Source organism: Staurois parvus, unplaced genomic scaffold (genome assembly GCF_062004578.1).
Source record: "Staurois parvus isolate SC_StPar_1 unplaced genomic scaffold, SC_StPar_1.0 ptg000011l, whole genome shotgun sequence".
Lineage (NCBI taxonomy): Eukaryota > Metazoa > Chordata > Amphibia > Anura > Ranidae > Staurois > Staurois parvus.
The window spans coordinates 22200104-22219977 of NW_028317807.1; the positions used below are offsets into that span (position 1 = coordinate 22200104).

General features: G+C 40.0%; 1 protein-coding gene across 3 annotated transcripts in view; it reads left to right on the top strand.

The window, feature by feature from the left end:
* The window catches only part of VPS8 (VPS8 subunit of CORVET complex), a 300342-nt gene that overhangs the window by 143913 nt on the left and 136555 nt on the right, over positions 1 to 19874 (top strand). For all 3 annotated transcript variants that reach the window (XM_089671617.1, XM_089671621.1, XM_089671618.1), the window contains exons 31-35: positions 2738 to 2820; positions 4623 to 4707; positions 9883 to 9981; positions 14472 to 14561; positions 18343 to 18389. In XM_089671617.1, the coding sequence (XP_089527743.1) occupies positions 2738 to 2820; positions 4623 to 4707; positions 9883 to 9981; positions 14472 to 14561; positions 18343 to 18389 (404 nt within the window). The remainder of the gene's footprint in view (positions 1 to 2737; positions 2821 to 4622; positions 4708 to 9882; positions 9982 to 14471; positions 14562 to 18342; positions 18390 to 19874) is intronic.

The window sequence follows — 19874 nt, forward strand, 5'->3', positions numbered from 1 at the left end:
TTTTTGGGACCCGATCTTGGACTTGGAGGTTTTGCAGAAACCACAGTTTGAGCCTATTAGGGAGATTCCGCTAGTCCTGTTGACCCAGAATTTTGTTTCTAGTGGCAATCACTTCGTCGGAGCTGGCAGCTCCTTCTTGTAAAGAACCTTTTATGTTTTTTCATCAGGATAAGGTGGTGTTGCGACTGTCTTTTTTTACCAAACGTGATTTCTAGTTTTCATCTCAATCACGACATTTTTCTGCTTTTATTTTTTCCTGGGCCTCAGTCGGCAAAGGAGAGATCCTTGCCTACCTTGGATGTGGTACACGCTATAAGGGTCTTCCTGATGTTTACATCTCAGGTCAGGAAGTCAGAAACTCTTTTTGTGTTGCCTGATGGGACTAAGAAGGGGGCAGGTGGCATCTAAGGCAACTGTTTTGCATTGGATACGCTAGTTGGTCATTCAAGCCTTCGATTTAAAGGGTAAGGTCCCACCCTTTTGATTGACAGCAAACCAGGAGTGTGGGGACATCTTGGACAATCCGCCATCAGGCCTCAGTTGCTCAGATTTACAAGGCCGCTACATGGGCTTCGGTTCACACGTTCATAAGTTGGATGTAAGGATATCTGCCTTTGGCCACAGCCTCTTGTGAATGACTGAGTAGATTTTGTGGGATTGTTGGCGGTGGGTGGCTATCGTGGTGTCACCCTCCCCTCAAAATTTCTTTATTGCTTTGGCACATCCAACATAGTCATGAATGGCCTACTTTTGTGTCCAGTGACATACCCCAAGAAATGGATTTTACAGGTAAGTATGCAAAAAAAAATCCAATTATTCTACTTTGTAGGTAATCCATCAGGGAAACATGTCATGATCATTTATCTTTTTAGTAGCCTTAGTTGTTATAGTAGTATAAGATCGTCATGGGAAAAAGCCCTTCTCTACAAACCACCATCTGTCAGCATTGATATAATGTTCCAAAAGTTACTTTGAACTTCTTAATCTTTTTCACAGCCTGTCAGAACTGCTTGGTTCATCATGTATACGTCATATGTTATGCCATGTCAGTGAGGGACTACATATCCCATGTTTAATAGCATGGTAAGCACAAGCATGCCTCATTATTTCTGCTGGCCCCCTCTACATCAGGTTTAAGCAGCAGAGGACCAACAATATAATACAGAAGCTGCTGTTAATCACATCAGTAAGCAGTAGAAATAGGGGAGGAGTCAATATCAATGTAAGCCATCACTGCTGGGTTAACGTGTCAGTGCACAGAGCATGACCACGCATGCATGTAGTCCCGAAGCATGCGTGACAGTGCTGGGTCAGCAAAGAAATTTGTGCACTCCTATGATGTCACCCTATAGATGGAAGTGCGTACCTTGATAAAAGGAAAGAAACTCTGCGTGGGAAGGAATTGCTGTGCATACAAAGAAACTGGGAGTGATAAACGGGGTATGTTGCCATTTGAACTGAGCTAGCCAATATAATTTAAAGCTGAACACCACCCTTACATTCAGTCTAGAGCAGTTGTACATGCTATATTGAAAATGCTTAGTATGATTTTATTGCGCACTGTGAATGTCTCACAGTGTGCATTACAGACCACAGCAAGTTAGATTCTTCCTCATTTAAATGTATTTCTTTTTTTTTTCTATTAGTTGAACTAGATGGACTTGTCATCTGTAAAGATGAATTTCAGTTCTTTCAGTCATGGAGTCTCAACATCGCATGAGGGTGGTCTGCATGAGAATACAGACTACCTAGTAATGCCAACTCCTCCAGATTGACACCTTGCTATAAAGGCAGTTTTATTTTGCAAAAGTCCTCCTACTGCTTGTTTTAGAGCTAAGAACTCTTGAGAGGAGTACTAGGACAGGGTTCTGTGATGTTTTCAGGAAGCTATGTACTGCATGTCATTAGCATATTGGTAGGGGGCTGGAGGAACCAAGGTAGGCAAAATATAAGTAGATTAAACTTCAGCTTTAACTTCTCACTAACCATGCAAAACAGAAATATCAGTTGTGTTTGTAGATTAAAGTTTCAGTACAAAGTTGGAGCTAATCACATGCCTCCTTGATGGTATGGCATGATGGATAAAGACATGATGGAGTTGGAGATTTGGTCAGGATCAATGGTGTCCTCAGTGCTGAGAAATGCAGGCAGATACATATCCATTATGCCATACCATCAGGGAGGTGTGTGATTGGCTCCAACTTTATTCTAAGACAGGACAATGACCCCAAACATACAGCCAATGGCATTAAGAATTATCTTCAGCTTAAAGTTAGGAGTCCTGGAAGTGATAGTTTGGCCCCCACAGATCTCTGATCTCAACATCATCGAGCCTGTCTGGGAATACATGAAGAGACAGAAGGATTTGAGGCAGCTTACATCCACAGAAGATCTGTGGTTAGTTCTCGAAGATGTTTGGAACAACCTACCTGCAAAGTTCCTTCAAAAACTGTGTGCGAGTGTACCTAGAAGAAATTATGCTATTTTGAAGGCAAAGGGTAGTCACACCAAATTTTGATTTGGTTTATCTTCTGTTCATTCACTTTTCATTTTGTTAATTGACAAAAAATAAACTGTGAACACTTCTATTTCTGAAAGCATCCTTAATTTACAGCATTTTTTCACACCTGCCTAAGACATTTACACAGCACTGTATATAATATGTGCTCTGGTTTTAGCTTGCCGGACTGTATTGTGGCTTGCAGTGATGCTCTAGTTTTGTTGGTTTTTCTTTCAGGTTCTGCTTGAGCTACTTCATGCTGGAGGAGTAGTTCAGTTTGAGGAGAACAGACTGATCCAGCTAGCAGAACGAGCTCAGTTGTAAGACTATTCTCCCATTTACTTATACAAATATTCTTGGTATGCTATTATTCCTTATATATTTAGGTCACATGCCTTTATTGAGATTGTTTTCTCCCCAGTTAGCACACTTCAGATTTGTAAACTTGCCATGTTAGGTTATGCACATTTATATAACCCCATTTTGCATTGCAGTTGTTCTTCTTGATGCTCTACAAGCACACTGTAATGACACCAGGAAAGGTTGGATGTATTGACTAGGTAGAACATACATATATATAAGAAAAACATATGTTAAATGATTTAATCTCTGTTTGCACTATTTCCCCCATTGCATTAAAGGTTTCCTACTCATGCAGAAAGTGTGATTTTCCCTCTAGGCAGGTGCAGCACTCTTGTATATCAAACACCTTTCACTACAATGTAACCTGGTTATATATACAGTAAATATAGGTAAATACAAGCTTGGGCACTTTTTAATGGACACTTGTGCTTGGAGGATTGCTTTCTTCAGAAACCTAAAAGCGAAGCATTAACACAAAACAACTCTGTAGTATTTCTGGCACAGCTCCTTACAAATTGGAATGCTCTAATGGTCACAGAGGAAAGAAAATACAACATGCCACATTCATTATTGATTACTGCTCTGTTCCTGTTCTCTAAACAACCAACCAGTGTAGCACATATGAAAAGCCAATATGTGCATATGTACAAGATCTAAGATGTATTCCATGGTTCAGTTACTGTTAAGCCATTCAGAACCAATTAATAATGTTTACATTGAAACCTACATTTAGGATGCATGCACAGATGTAGCAATATGATCTAACATTTACATAGTGGCTAAATGGTTAGCACTTCTGCCTGGCAGTACTTGGGTCGTTGGTTCGAATCCTAACCATGGCACCACCTGCCTGGAGTTTGCATGTTCTCCATGTGCCTGCATGGGTTCCTCCCACACTCCAAAAGACATGCTGGTAGGTTAATTGGATCCTGTCTAAATTGGCCCTATTATGTGTGTGTATGAATGTAAGTTAGGGACCTTAGATTGTACGCCCCTTGAGAGTTAGGGACTGATGTGAATGTATAATATATAATACAAAAAATGGCCACTGCCCCAGTCTATAACTGGCCTTCACAGCAAAGAACACACATGGACGGACGACGCATGTTAAACAAAAGAGAAAAGTTCCCAGTTCAACTTGCCAGCCAGCTTGCAAACAACCTGAATTAACCTGTGTAACAGTATGTGTTAAAAAAAAGGGGTTTAGTTAGCACACATTTGCAAATACATACATAAGCTACAGAGCCACGTCACGGCACCCCGATATTCTGTAGTCCTAACTCTACAAATTTTGAGAGCCCCCATAGTAGAGGCACATGTATTTAATGGAAAGACCAAGGGTAGGTGAACCTGAGGGAGCCCACCCCTCCTTAAAGGTACAGGAGTGCACCGGACATCCAGCATGTAGCACAATGACAGCTAGGGTGTCCAGTGCGCCCCCTTACCAACAATTCAGCAGTACAAAAAATGGCCACTGCCTCAGTCTATAACTGGCATTCACAGAAGGGAACACATATATAATATAATATATGTAAAGTGCTGCATAAATTGATGGCATTATACAAGTACCTGTAATTATAATAATAAAAGAAACATAATAGAGTAATCAATAATTGGTTCCCAGTTTGGTTTTAAATGGCCAAAATGTGTCCATGACAACTTTTCCTCAAAAATACATTTATTTTTGTCTTTATGTTTTAATAACAGGTAAAGACCAGATCAAACCATTTAACAATGTATTTTATTCTTCTATGTGCAGCTATCAGATCTGTGAGTTTATGTACGAGAGAAAGCACCTATATGACAAAATTATAGACTGCTATTTACAAGACCCAATGAGAAAGGTATAGCATACATTCTTTTCCTGACTGTTGGATAGTTTTTGACTAATAGGCATTTTCCACACTCATTTACAAGGTTTTCCAGTAAATTCTGATGAATCTGATCACTCCATGTAGAAACACAGAAAAAGATCCATACCTGCTCCGGTCCCCTTGAGCCAAATAGGATATCCGTCCTGATGTATTTCTTACACACTAAAATCAACCTGTTAAGATATTATGGTGCTCCAAGAACATCAGTATATCCTAGTGCCGGATTACCAAATAGGCAGTTTAGGCACTGGCTTATGGGACCAATGCTGTTTATGGGCCCCAGGACAACAGATCAAAATAATATTGGTTTTATCTTGAAAGAAAATTACAATGAAGCTTTCTTAAATTGTTTCCAAAAGATAGGAAAAATAAATTGACTCAAAGAAACCAAAACTTTACATTAAAGACTCTGTAGATAAAATACTGTAGTAATGCAATATACCCAATAACAGCTTAAAGTACATAAACCATAGACATCAGTTTATCAGTTTCACATGAAAGTTTGTCTGTTAAAAGCTCATCTTCTTTCAGCTGTCAGTTTGTAAAAATGTATGGTGCAACCTATGTATGTGTAATGTACAGTAGTAATGTTATCTTCATCTAGCGGACCAACAGGAACACTACTTGGTTCAATGTTATCCCACTAGAGCACATGCACCAGAAACCTGCTGGGGGGGGGGGGGGGCTCCAAGGTTATAGACTGCCTAGGGGCCTCCATAGAGTTTAATTCGGCACTGCATAGTAAAAACTTAATTTCAGGTTTTGCTGCAGACAGAATTCAATATTCTGCCTTGCATGTCTTGTGGGAACAAGCAATATGTAATGATATCTGTGATATTTTTTTTTTTTTTATTGTAAATTCCTGTCTGCACTGGTTTGCATTTGTTTCTGTAATGCATTATTTATTATTCTGGTCAGACTATGGATCTGTTAGACCTCCCTTTGGACCTTGGAATATACAGATGCTAGCTTTGAATTGCTAACCGTAATCGAATGTTTTCCTTTAAGATCAAGTCCTTCAAATCTCTACCATTGATTGCGTTACAGATATTTCCCAGCACTTAAGGGCATATTTATAAAGGCTTTCAAACAATATTCAAACAGCTTTCTTCCATGTTTCTAATTGGATTATTTTCGAAACATGCAAGAATCCTTGGAGAAAATTATGTGAAAACCTTTATAAATAGATCTTGTTCATACAGTACATGCCACAGCCCTTGCTGGTGTGCTGAAACGTGAGATGGATCACTTTTTGGAGGGTTTTGACATGCAGTGAGGATGTTGCTTTCCCACCACCTGATTTAACTCTGAAAATGCTACCTCACCATGCTGCAACTGCAGGCATTGTCAGCAGTTGCAAGGCGGTTGCCGCATGGCTACATTGAACTAAATTGATCACAGCATGCAGCAGTGCCATTTAATTTTTGCATGGACCTCAAAGTATTGCAACCACAGTATATGTAGAGGTCAGAGCAGCTGCAACTACTAGTTCAGGTGGGCATTTGGGGGGAGAGGTAGACTAAGAGTGAGATTCCTGCTTTTATCGCCTCTTGGCTGCACATCTAAACAAGCCCTCAGCTTTGCTTATTAGCAAGGGACCTAATTTAAAATCTGTTTCCAGAATATAAATCAAACAAACCTCTTTTTGTGCCTGTGTTAGCAGATACACGTGAAAACCACACACTGCTATGAAGATGGCTCTGCATGTTTGGAGGAACTTCAGTCTGTGAGAGTATAGATAATAAAGTAGAACTAAAGGCAAAACTTAGTTTTTTCCTTTTGAATAGGGCAATTAAGAGTTATAACCTCTCTGTGTTTTTTTTTTTTTTGCCATCTGTGTCACATAGGGGAGATTTCTCTTCCCTGCTTGTCCCATAGCCAAAACAAGAAGAGAAAATTCCTCCAATGTGAGGGAATCCTAGGGTGTCTCCAGGATCACCAGAACAAGTGACTCCATTGGAAGATCTCCTCTATATTACTGTTCTGATGCCAGCCCAAAAATTAGGGATTTTTTTTTTTTACTTTCACTTTTGATGATAAGAGAAAATGGACAAATAGAGAGTGTCAATCTCCCTAAGGGGAACACGAACAGCAATAAATACTGATACTGGTTTTCTAATCCCTCTCTACTCTATCCAAAACTAAAAAAAAAAAGTTTTGCCTTTAGTTACACTTTAATGTATACAGTATATATACCCAATCGCCAAAATCTCATATAATCCTTAAAGGGTTAATATAGTTGAAAAAATAATTTTCAATATTTGAGGTCTGCAGCTTTAACCTAGTTAGTACCTAGCAGTTCCACAATGAAGGTTATTGTTCAAGTGCTTCCCATTACTGGATGACAACAATCTATCCTGGTTTACCAATTTTTTCCTGCGTTGTCTCCTGTCGCAGTGGCTGTTTCAGCACATATTACACAAAAATTAGAAAATTGGGATAAGAAAAAAAGGTGAAACAAGTATTTTATTAGAACATGGAAGTTGTGTAATATACCCGATACTCTACCAAACTAGATGTTATTCAGTTATTGCTTACATCTAGTTAAAACATGTACAGAAAATACTAGAGTCAATATTTTTTTTTACTATGTCATCAGTGTTGGCAGTCTTATAGATCTCAGTAGGACGTCACTTGAAGTGGTATTTTGATAGTTGTCTCTGTTTTCCTCATGTGTATACACGTTTGCAACTGAGATCTCTGTTTATAGTTTAAAACATGGCCTTAAAGTAGGTTTCTTTCATAGCTTGGGAAACTGAGTGCTGAGAACATTTTTGCGGCTTATAAATTGATCAGCTGTATGACACCTTTTTTTTATCAGCTATAGAGATTTCATGGTTTTCCCCATAGAAGAGCTAACCTTTCCTTCTTCGTGCCCAATTTTAAAAATTATATTCTAAAAGTTAAAGCTGCGATGTCAACATTTCTTTGGTGATTATAATTAAAGTGGTATTAAACCCAAAACCATAAATGTAATATATTGCAATTTACCTATCCTTAGATGTTGTTGCTGCATTCGTTTTCTTTTTGTACGCTTTTTTCCCCTCTGCTTTTCCCTGATGATCAGGCCAGTAACACACCTTCTGTATCAGCATGTCCAAGGTTTTTTTCCTCAGAGAATAGGGGCAAAAACTCGCCCCCCCCCCCTCTCCTAGGTCACGCCTGTTACCGCCCCCTATCCATCCCTAGAAACGCCTCCTACGACTGCCCCTTGTCTGCACCCCTACACATCTAGCACTGCCCCCTTTGGAGAACCAGGAACCAAGTATAATTTGGGGGGCTATGCAAGTAATTTGTATGGAATTTGTTAATAAACCGCAAAGTAGTAAAATGTACAAAACATTAGAAACATCCAGCACTTAACAGAGTAAGCTCAGAGGCACTTCTAGCCCATATTCAGCAAGAGGCCGTCCCCATATCCAGCCAGAGGCCGTCCCCATATCCAGCCAGAGGCCGTCCCCATATCCAGCCAGAGGCCGTCCCCATATCCAGCCAGAGGCCGTCCCCATATCCAGCCAGAGGCCGTCCCCATATCCAGCCAGAGGCCGTCCCCATATCCAGCCAGAGGCCGTCCCCATATCCAGCCAGAGGCCGTCCCCTTATCCAGCCAGAGGCCGTCCCCTTATCCAGCCAGAGGCCGTCCCCTTATCCAGCCAGAGGCCGTCCCCTTATCCAGCCAGAGGCCGTCCCCTTATCCAGCCAGAGGCCGTCCCCTTATCCAGCCAGAGGCCGTCCCCTTATCCAGCCAGAGGCCGTCCCCATATCCAGCCAGAGGCCGTCCCCATATCCAGCCAGAGACAGCCAGCATATCCAGCCAGAGACAGCCAGCATATCCAGCCAGAGACAGCCAGCATATCCAGCCAGAGACAGCCCCCATATCCAGCCAGAGACAGCCCCCATATCCAGCAAGAGACATCTCCAATATCCAACAAGAGATAGTCCAATATCCAGCAAGAGACATCCGCATTGTCTACCAAGAGACAGCCCCAATATCCAGCAAGAGACAGCCCCAATATCCAGGCAGCAGAAGTAACAGCCAGGCAGCCCCTATATCCATCCATCAGCAACACTGACAATTAATAACAAAAGCAATGTACTTGGTCTTAGCCAGGACAGGATAGGACACTGCACGGCAGCTCTTCCTCACAGTTGCCACTACCACCAAGAAAGGAACATCCGATCTGCTACAAGGAGAGGCAGAGTGCAGCAGATATCACTTCGCCTTCCTTTATCTTAAAGCTGCAGCTGGAACTTCAGGAGCTGTGTTAGGTTATGGGGCCGCCAGCTCACTCCAGGGACCGGCTGCAGTATTAAACATATTGTAAAAGAAAAAAGTTCTGCTCCTTGGCGGAGGTGCCAGAACACCGTTGCGGCAGAACAAAAGCCCTGAGCATGCACCAATTTTGATGAAGAAGCTCAGCAGAAAGGAGCATTGTTAATCTGGGGGGGAGGGGAATGTGAGATGGACTAACAGATTTAGGTACACTAACAAATTTACACAAAACTCCAGATCACACTGCAGATACACAAGCAGTTACAGTAACAGTATTTTTCCTTTTGTGCTTAAGGTTTTACATAAATAAAAGCTGTTTATTGTAAGCACCCCTGTCAGTGTTAAAGGGTTTGTCTCAAAACTCTTAACTGATAAATTTGCATGACAGCTTGTTCTGCTGAAAAACAACGGACTTACTGACCAGATCATCAGGTGAAAATAAAAAAAAAAAGAAACCTTAAAAAAGAAAATGATGCAGCCATCACACCTAAGAATTGGTATACTGCAATATAATAAATGTTTGTTTTTTGGTTTAACACCGCTTTAGGACTAGACATTTTTTCAGTCTTATATCAAATACTCTAAGTTACCTTGTTATTTCCCAGTCTGCTGAGTGAAACTGATTTCATGATAATTTAAAACATTTCTACCATTAAAACTATTTATTTTTCATTTTCAACAAGAAAGGCTTTATTATTATTATGACACAGCCTGGCCTGGAAACCTATGGCCATGATGTTCCTTGAAAATCTCGTTGAAATTGGAAAACCTCTTTAAGTATATATTTGTTAACATTTTTGTGTATGCCACCCAACTACTTCATTTTGTATATTACCATGTTCTTTTGTTTTGGTTTTCTTTTTTTGCTATAGCAAGAAATCTTTAATTATATTCACAACATTCTTTCAATCCCGGGCTACAGTCCTGAGGAAAAACAAGCAACATGGGACAAAGCTATGAAACATATGGAGGTATGATATAAAAATTTCAGTCTGTTGCTGTGGGGACGGCTGTAAAGCTAATCTAAATTAACATGTGTAACTAGATCATGTGAATTTGATTTGATTGATTTTGAAGTAGAATGAAATGCAAAGCTTGAAGTGGAAGCTCAGGATCAATCTAACTGAGCCACAAACTTACCCCTCCCCTCTTCCTTTCTAAATCCTATTCTAAATACCCTGTGAAAGGACGCTGCTTATACTTGGCTATTCTGACAGCGCTTTGGTCCAGTCATGTGATTGGCTCCCAGTACCTGGTTTCGGGGGGGGGGGGACACAGTGGACAACAGATGTCCCATAATAAGCCTATGGGTGACCTCACCGAGCAGACATTGCAGCTGTTGCAGAGATCTCTCGCCTGCCCTGAAGCCGGCAGCTGGGGAGGGAAATAAAATGGCGAATAAAAGAAACCGCATATATACATTTTCTAGACAAGCCATATTGTAACTCAATGTAATTAAAAATTGTCTTTCCCTGGTTGGGAGGCCATTGGCAATCTTTATGAAATTCAATGTAAGTTTGACCCTCCAATTCCCCTGTGGAAAGTGATGCAACTGACACACTTTATCACTCATACCTGGGGCAAGGTGAGATCCCTTTCCACTCCTACAGATTTTGAGAAGCTTTGCCTTTCCGAGGACATTGTACAACACGACCTTTTCCCAGGCATATTGTACAATGTTGAGCTGTGACGGAAGATCGATGGGACTCTGAATCACCTACTGGGGATCTTATAGCCCATCTCTTAAGTTTTGCAGGAGATTGAGGCCTTGTGTGTCATTTGAATAAGGTGATCTCATTGCTGGTCTGTAGAAGTAGTATGTAAGTTCTTCTCCCACTTGTGGGGGTAGGGAGATTGGGATCCATCCTCCCAATCTCCTACCTCCGCAAGTGGGAGAAGGACTTGCATACCACTAATACAGATCAGCAATGAGATCACCTTAGTCAAATGACGCACAAGGCCTCAATCTCCTGCAAAACTTAAGAGATGGGCTATAAGATCCTCAGTAGGTGGTTCAGAGTCCCATCTACCTTCCCTCAGAGCTCTTTATTGTGTTGGCAATATTTGAAAGAGTAAGGCACCATGCTTAATATCTTCTGGTTTAGCTCTGGTTCACTATTGGGTTCTTAAATTAACAGATGTCCAGATGCCAATGAAAGCGGCAGCCTTTTTTACATTTAACACCTATGTCTCTGAAGCTTTACAAATGCTCCTTTATTGCTTATTATTAAATGCAGCAAAGGCTTGCATCTCATTGTATTGAAAGCAGACCACAGCACCATCCATCCACTTGTGGTTTGCCAAGGTCAATGAGATGCATCGAATGGAATCATTGTTGACCTCAGCTAACAATAGGAAGAATGTTGTAACAAAACATGGTTTTCCTGGATGGAGTTCACGTGTACCCCCAAGTATAGAGACCTTTTGGGCTCCCAAGCTTAAGGCATACTCTTTTTCCATCTACCCCCTTGGGTATCTGAGACTAGATCTTCCCATGCGGTCATCTGGATAGCGCACAGTTCCTTATTCATAACTTTGCCTTTCCTTTTCTTTCTTCCCTGTTTTCCTTTCATCCCCCCATTTTTTTTTTAAGGGGTGGTGTTGTTTTTATTTATGGCTGTTGCGCCTTACTGGACAAACCTGCTTATATTTTTGTATGTCCAGGATTGTTCCCCTTTAGGTTAGCAAGTCTTTGGGCCGAGCACCGCAGGAGACAAACTTGTCGGTCTCAGTATGTCTTTCCGTGTGCATTACAGTACCTTGAAAAAGTATTCACACCCCTTGAAATTGTCCACATTTTGTCATATTACAACCAAAAACATAAATGTATTTTATTGGGATTTTATGTGATAGACCAACACAAAGTGGCACATAAATGTGAAGTGGAAAAAAAATGATAAATGGTTTTCAAATTTTTTTGCATATATCTGAAAAGTGTGGCGTGCATTTGTATTCAGCCCCCCTGAGGTAATACTTTGTAGAACCCCCTTTCACTGCAATTACAGCTGCAAGCCTTTTTGGGGATGTCTCTACCAGCTTTGCACATCTAGAGAGTGAAAGTTTTGCCACATTTTCTTTACAACATAGCTCAAACTCTGTCAGATTGGATGGAGAGCATCTGTGAACAGCAATTTTCAAGTCTTGCCACAGATTCTCAATTGGATTTAGGTCTGGACTGGGCCATTCTAACACATGAATATGCTTTGATCTAAACCATTCTATTGTCGCTCTGGCTGTATGTTTAGGGTCATTGTCCTTCTGGAAGTTGAACCTCTCCCCGGTCTCATGTCTTTTGCAGACTCTAACAGATTTTCTTCTAAGATTGTCCTGTATATGACTCCATCCATCTTCCCATCAACTCTGACCAGCTTCCCTGTCCCTGCTGAAGTAAATCATCCCACAACATGATGCTGCCACCACCATGTTTCATGGTGGGGGATGGTGTGTTCAGCGTGATGTGCAGTGTTAGTTTTCTGCCACACATAGTGTTTTGCTTTGAATCCAAACATTTAAATTTTGGTCTCATCTGACCAGAGCACCTTTTTCCATATGTTTGCTGTGTCCCCCACATGGCTTCTCGCAAACTGCAAACCTGACTTCTTATGGCTTTCTTTTAACAATGGCTTTCTTCTTGCCACGTTACTATAAAGGCCATATTTGTGGAGTGCATGACTAATGGCTGTCCTGTGAACAGATTCTCCCACCTGCGCTGTAGATCTCTGCAGCTCCTTCAGCGTTACCATGGGCCTCTTGGCTTCTTCTTTTATTAAGGCTCTCCTTGCTTTGCCTGCCAGTTTAGGTGGATGGCCATATCTTGATAGGTTTGCAGTTGTACCATATTCTTTCCATTTTCGGATGGTGGCTTGAACAGTGCTCTGTGAGATGGTCAAAGCTTTGGATATTTTTTTATAATCCAACCCTGCTTTAAACTTCTCCACAACTTTATCCCTGAGCTGTCTGGTGATGTTTACTAATGTTCTCTAACAAATCTGAGTGTCTCACAGAACAGCTGTATTTATACTGAGCTTAATAAACATATGGACTCTATTTGCTAATTAGGTGATGACTTCTGAAGGCAATTAGTTCCACTAGATTTTAGTTAGGGGTATCAGAGTAAAGGGGGCTGAATACAAATTCACACCACGCTTTTCAAATATTTGTTTGTAAAAAATGTTGAAAACCATTTGATAATGTTTTCCTTCCACTTCACATTTATATGCCACTTTGTATTGATCTATCACATAAAATCCCAATAAAATACAATTACGTTTTTGGTTGTAACATGACAAAATGTGGAAAATTTCAAGGGGCATGAATACTTTTTCAAGGCACTTTATAGATGTGTTCTTGGTTGTTTTAAATAAAGTTTACTACTGTGAAGGGGCAGAGAACACTGATGCAAGAATAGGATTGTGACATTGGAGGAGAGGGGGCTGTGATGTCATGGACCTGAGTCATTGGACAAACATGCAATTCAAACCTCTGCTGGAAGAAAGTTTTACTGATTGGGTCTCCATGAATTTTAATTCATTACCCCTGACATGAAGTAGAAGAACAAGCAGTTACTTCAGAGGAGAAACAGGTCGGACTCTGCAACAATTTTTGTTAAAATCACTGCACTGCACATTGATCATCCACAGAGGACTGTTTTTTTATCAACAAATTACTCATTAAAGACCAATCTAATATTCTCAGATCATAGGCTTTTTTGTTTATACTGACACATACATACTGCATTGAATATATGGACACTAGTTAAATCTGAACTTCTGGCAAAGTGCTAAATGTTCAGGTATAATACATATATGTAAGCTGTTTTTACTATCGAAGTACTGTATATGTCAATCTATGTAGCCAATCGTGATCTTTCTAAAGAACATAAAGAGGTCTTCAGCCTTTACTGCAGTAGCGATGTTTGGCCAAGAACACCCAATAACTCATTACCACTCTGCTCTCTTCCCCTGTGCACTTGTTACCTGTTAGCACATGCACATTGTAGTTCTAAATGTTCTGCTCCCCCCTCCCTTTCCCAGTCTGCAATACAGGGGATTCATGTAGTTTGATACTGTATCAAATCTAATTAGTTACTCACATTACCCTTGGATTTAAAAATACATTTAGTGATTTCTGATTAATACTCTTTGGTTGGTGTTTTTTAATATTTGCCTAAAATTCAGTTTCTCTGCAAGCTCCCCACTCTTCTGCATGGTAAATTGTATCTCAAGCCATTTTGGTTTTCGTTGGGAGAATGTAGGGAAGGGTTTGACTCTGTCCATTGTTTTTGCCGTTTGAAATGTGGCTTGTTTCCACAGAGCAGTGTTTGTTTTTCTTCTTGTTTTTTTTCTTCCATACTTCTGTTGCCTAGGTATATAGGCTGTAGATGGCTTTTCTTGTTTTATTAGACATTCATTTGTATTTTCTTGTGCATAAATTCTCATGTTTTTACTTTCTTTGGCTCTAGGAGCTGGTGGCACTAAGTCCAAGTAAAGCGGCTGACCTAGTATGCACTCACTTTAGTGAGCAGCTGAATGAGGTCCTTGAAAAGCTCCAGGTAATGCACTCCTTAACAAAAGTGTTTGATTTCCACTATCACTTAAGCTACATTTATATTTTTATTTAAAATTTCTTTCTTACTGCTAGAATCATTTTGATGTTAAAGTATACAATCTAATTGCACTGCTTAGAATTCTTAATTATATACAGTAGAAGCAATTTATAATATTTTGCAGCTACAAATAAAGTAATGAGATTACATATCAAGTGAGCTCATTATTGTATGAGTTTAAAGTACATGTACAGCTGATTGAATTGCTGCATAGAGCCTTGACCTCAACCCTGTTGAAAGCCTTTGGGATTAAATAGAACACCAACTGCAACCTAAGCCAAACATGAGTACCGGACCTCACAAATACTCCTTTTGCTGAATCCCCTCATACACACTCTAAAACCTTGTGGAAATATGACCACAAAGGAGAGGGGAGGGGGTTAACTCTATATATTGGTACCATTGGCTTTGGATTGGGATGTCCAACAAACTCATACATAGGTGTGATAGTCATGTTTTCTCTAGACTTATGTCTATATAGTGTTTTCTTATGGTAGTGTATAGACATATGGGGGTAGATTTACTAAAACTGGAGAGTACAAAATCTGGTTCAGCTTTGCATAGAAACCAATCAGCTTCCAGGTTTTTTTGACAGTGCTTAATTGAAAAAGCTGAAATTAGAACCTGATCGGCTACCATGCACAGCTGTACCAGATTTTGCACTCTCCAGTTTTAGTGAATCAACCCCAAGGAGTGAGCACTAAAGTAGTGCTCTACAAAATTGTCAAAAAACACAGTTAAAATACATTTATGTTCACTGATTTACTTACCAAGGAATTTGTAACTATTTGGAAAACATCAGGATTTACACATCTCTTGCCACATTGCACAGGCTGATCCTGGCTTGGCATGCATCTACTTATGTCTGCTCTCCACCTCCAGCTTCCTCTCTGGAAAATTAATCAACATTGTCACTTCTGTATATTCGGCATCAAGCAGCAGATCTAAAACAGGAAGAGTGATTTGGACATTTAACTATTCCTCCAAACAAAGCACTGAAGAGGGCAGAGAAGGGGAATCACAAAGTGTATCTGAATTCTTTCCTATATTATATCATGGACAAGCACTAATGCTGTGTGCAGGAAAAATTTAGACAACATAATATATAAATGTATTCAGTAATAGAGCTGAGATCCATAACGAAATAACTGTAGGCTTGGAGCCAGGAGTTCTCATTTTGTAGAGTAAAGCAGTCGGCATTGTATGGGTAACACTAACAGAAGAATATACTGTACCTAAGGATGTATTTACCAGACAGTCACTGGCCATTAAAATGCTTGCAAACTGTCTTGTTTTTGTCTAGGGTGGTCCACATTGAATGAAAACCACTCAGAATATGTTAGACTGGATTCATTTGACTATAAATATGTCCCAGTGTAATATTAATCAAAACCCAGGGCTTTCTGAGATTTTACTGGCTTTTTTTCAACTGTGTGAATATGCACTTTTGTGTACCATGAGAATAGTGAATAGGACTAAACTGAAACCAGCATTTTTCTGCTGTTTGATGAGAGAAGAAAGCAGGGACATGTATTTGCCATCCTGTGCTTCCTGTCTATAGTCATACACCTCTAACCATTTCAATCGAATCATCTCTGCTGGCAGACACTTAATGAGTTCATTAGCACAATCTTAACAAAGCCAGGTTTCCTTCACCATGACCTTCAGTGCAGAATCCTTCAAATGACTTGTCTCTGTAACTTGCCATCTGGTGGTCGGTCATCTGTTCCAGCCAGAGATTGGTTCATTGTTAGCATTTCCAGTGTTTGCCTTTCATAAAGAAATACATCTTCTTGTTTAGATGTGATGCTAGTTCCTTTATATGTAAAACAGAAACCCATATACAATAGGTAGCACTTTAACACAGATCATTTGGTTTATGAAACAAACTAGGTCTCATTAGAAAGCACCTTTTGTTTCTAAAGCAGAACTACAGCCAAACAGCTAAATACACTGTAGAATTCATATACTGTATATTTACTGGTTAAGGATTTATATAATGCAGTATTAAAGTGTTACTAAACCTACAACAGTAAAATCGGTCTATATCTGCAGTAAGGCATGCTTGTTATACTCACTGTGGAACCTAAGGGGTTAATCTTCTGCATTGTGTAAAAATGCTGTTTGAGCCTGACTTCTCTGATCCTCCTCTTCCAGTGCTCCCCTCTTATCTCCTGATAAGACATATCATGTGGAGACACTCTGCACATGCTCAATTTGGTGTGTATTGCTAGAGAGGTTTTTTTTTTCTTGGAAGAGTGCATGTGATCAGCACAGGGCCAATCAGCACTGTCCAGACAGAGGTCAGGGGATCTGCATCCTCCTAGAGAAAACACCTCCTGCAAGCTTTAACCAGTGCTCTGCTGAACACTGATAGAAGTCACAAGACTGCTCTAACTGCTGATGAGAAAAGGAATTTAGCAGTTTATATTTACCAAAATAATTGCATGTTCTGTGTACTGTTGGAGACCAGATATAGTGAATGCAAGGTCCTGTGTTTAGTAGCACTTTAAGCAAGCCTTGTTATTTACACACTGCAGTCAGACAGGTAACACATTTTCCTAATTAAGTAGGGAAATTTCTCCCTTTCCTCCCCCACCTATACTCACCTTGTCAGGATTTCCTTGCCTCTCCTTCCTACGTTGCAGCTCACATTGCTACCTGGTATTTCCAGATATGGAGGACCATGTGACTTCCTCCTTTGTGATGGTGCTTGGGCCTAGCAGCCAATTACTAGGCCTGAGTAGTGTCATATGGTCAAGCATGTGAAATCAGTGCTGTTGATGGTCACTAATGCTTGTGATTTAAATACAGCCTGCAATGGAGGAAGGTGTGCAGGGGGCAGGCTCCTTTGCAGAGGCTCTTTCACTTTGCCCTACATGGGCAAGGTGACAGTGTTCCCTTTAGCAATTTGTCTTCGTATGTCATTGCTCTGACTCCTGTCTCTGCATCTTTACCTTTGTTCAGTAAGTGGGGAGCTGACCTAGGGACAACAGCTCATTTTTGTATTCTCTAGGTTTCAGGAATTGTGCCCTTTGCTTATGATATAAAGCAGTGGTCTCCAAACTGCAGCCTGGAAGCCAGATGTGGCTCTTTTCTTGCCTTTATCTGGCCCTTGGGACAATATTCCACCAACTGACACCAACTCCCACTGACACCATTGCGGGCATTATTCTTATCATTGATACCAACAATGGGCCTTCTTCCTCCCATTAAAACCAATGATGGGGCACTGTTTATTCCCGCTGATGTCAGGGCATTTTCTATTCCAACTGGCCACAGTCTGGCACCACCAAATCCTGAAAGACAGGAAACTTGCCCTTTGCATAGTAATTGTGGAGACATGTGATCTTAAGTTTCAAGGTGGCTTGTCTGCCTTGCTAGAACGCCTGGAACTTATGTTCAACAACTGCAGCCAAAAGTTGTCTAAGCCTTTGATAATGTAATCACTTTCTGTTCTTTCCTTGCTCATTTTTTTTATATACGTTTATATTTATTTACAGCAAAATAATTGAGATTATAATATATAATTGTTAAATTAGCTTTATACCTATTTTATTCACTGCAATCTAACACTTAGTCTATTAGATCATCCAAGTGCTATGCAGATTTCTTTTTTATAAACATATTTTGTACTCTATAACTCTTTTTATTGGCTGTATTTAGCTGCTCAGCCCCATTCAGCAGCATTGACTATAATGAAATGCTCTGTCTTTCCCATTTTTAGGAAACATTATTACTGTATCAGTTTCTTAGAAGTCTCCTGGATCCAAGGTTTGTAGTCTGTGTATCATGTGGGGATCATGTGGTGTTACTGACACCAGTCTGTAAGCTATATTTTGGTGTACTTTTTATTGAAATATACCCACATGAATGTGAGATGACAGATGAACACCAGCAGGCATTAACAGTCTATTCAGTTACATATCTGTGTTTGGTAAGCACTGAGTCTGAAACACAAACTGAAGCAGTAAAAAAAAAAGAAGACAAACCTGTGAATAATATTATTCTAAAATATGTGAATATGTGTGTGAAAATCTGCTTTCTTGGAAATTATAGACAGATAGTCACATTTTGTAGAAATGGAATTACCATGGTTAATTTTGTTTTCTTTTTAGCAAAGAAAAAAATTTAAATCAGGTACCAAATTGTCATTAGTGACCTTTTCTGATGCAAATTCTAATTATTTGGCTGTTATATTGATTTGGTGGCCCAGTACTAGGATTCCTTCCACCCCTCCCCCAATTCTTCCAACTTCCTGGTCCTTTTTTTTTAAATAAATCAGTATACATACCTTTACTATTGTCTTCTGGCTGGTCATATGGCATAAAAGGTTCTCTTACATTTGTCTGCATCAGTGGGCTGTCCTGAATGTTGCAGAGAACAGTACTCCTCTACTGAGATGACAGTCATTCTCCGCATCATTTTCTGCGTCTAGTCCGGCATGATGACGCTTGTTCATGCTGGCTAGGGTTTACAGGGATTGGGTTTCATTCAGCCCAGTGAGACTGCAGGCAACAGTACTCGAAATGATGAAGTATTGCAGAGAAAAGTACATTGGTTATACTTTAAAAAACCTCTAAGGTACTTCATTTCTAATTATTTTTTTAAATTGGATTTTAGTTTTAACACAGATCTGCAAAATGTTTACAGATCAAGGGTGTTGTGTATGGTCCGTGGAAGTCTGTGGCTGAGAGCACAGTGAAGCCAAAGACAGCCAAGAAAGTTGTTCTTAAACTGATATCAGCAGTGGCAGCACCCATGCTTCCCAAGGATTGGTCTATCTAGGATTAAAATTTCAGTTCTGTATAAGTGCAAAGGGGATAATTCATCCAGTAATTCCTATATCAAGTGAGTCTCACTCTTTCTGGGTTATGCATATTGTCACTTATGTAGACTATTCATCACTAAGAGTGAGAGTGGCAGCAGCAGCTTCCTACAGTGGAGTTTAGTTGCAAAGACCTCACAGGGTCTTCATTATGCTAAAGTGACTTGGTATTTACATTTTCCTGTATGCACCTAAAATTTAGATTTTGGTTGGACTTACTCTTTAACTGTGCAACTGAACATACATTAGATAAGAGACAAACCTCAGCACAATCACCCTAAAAGAACTTTGTGAAATTACCTGTAAATGTGCAGACCAAAAAACAAAAAAGAGCATTCCTATTCTTTAGGGCTTAAATGTGTATAAATAATGTTGGTACTGTTGCTCACACCATTTGTGTTCTCATAAAAAAGCATACACAATATAAATGA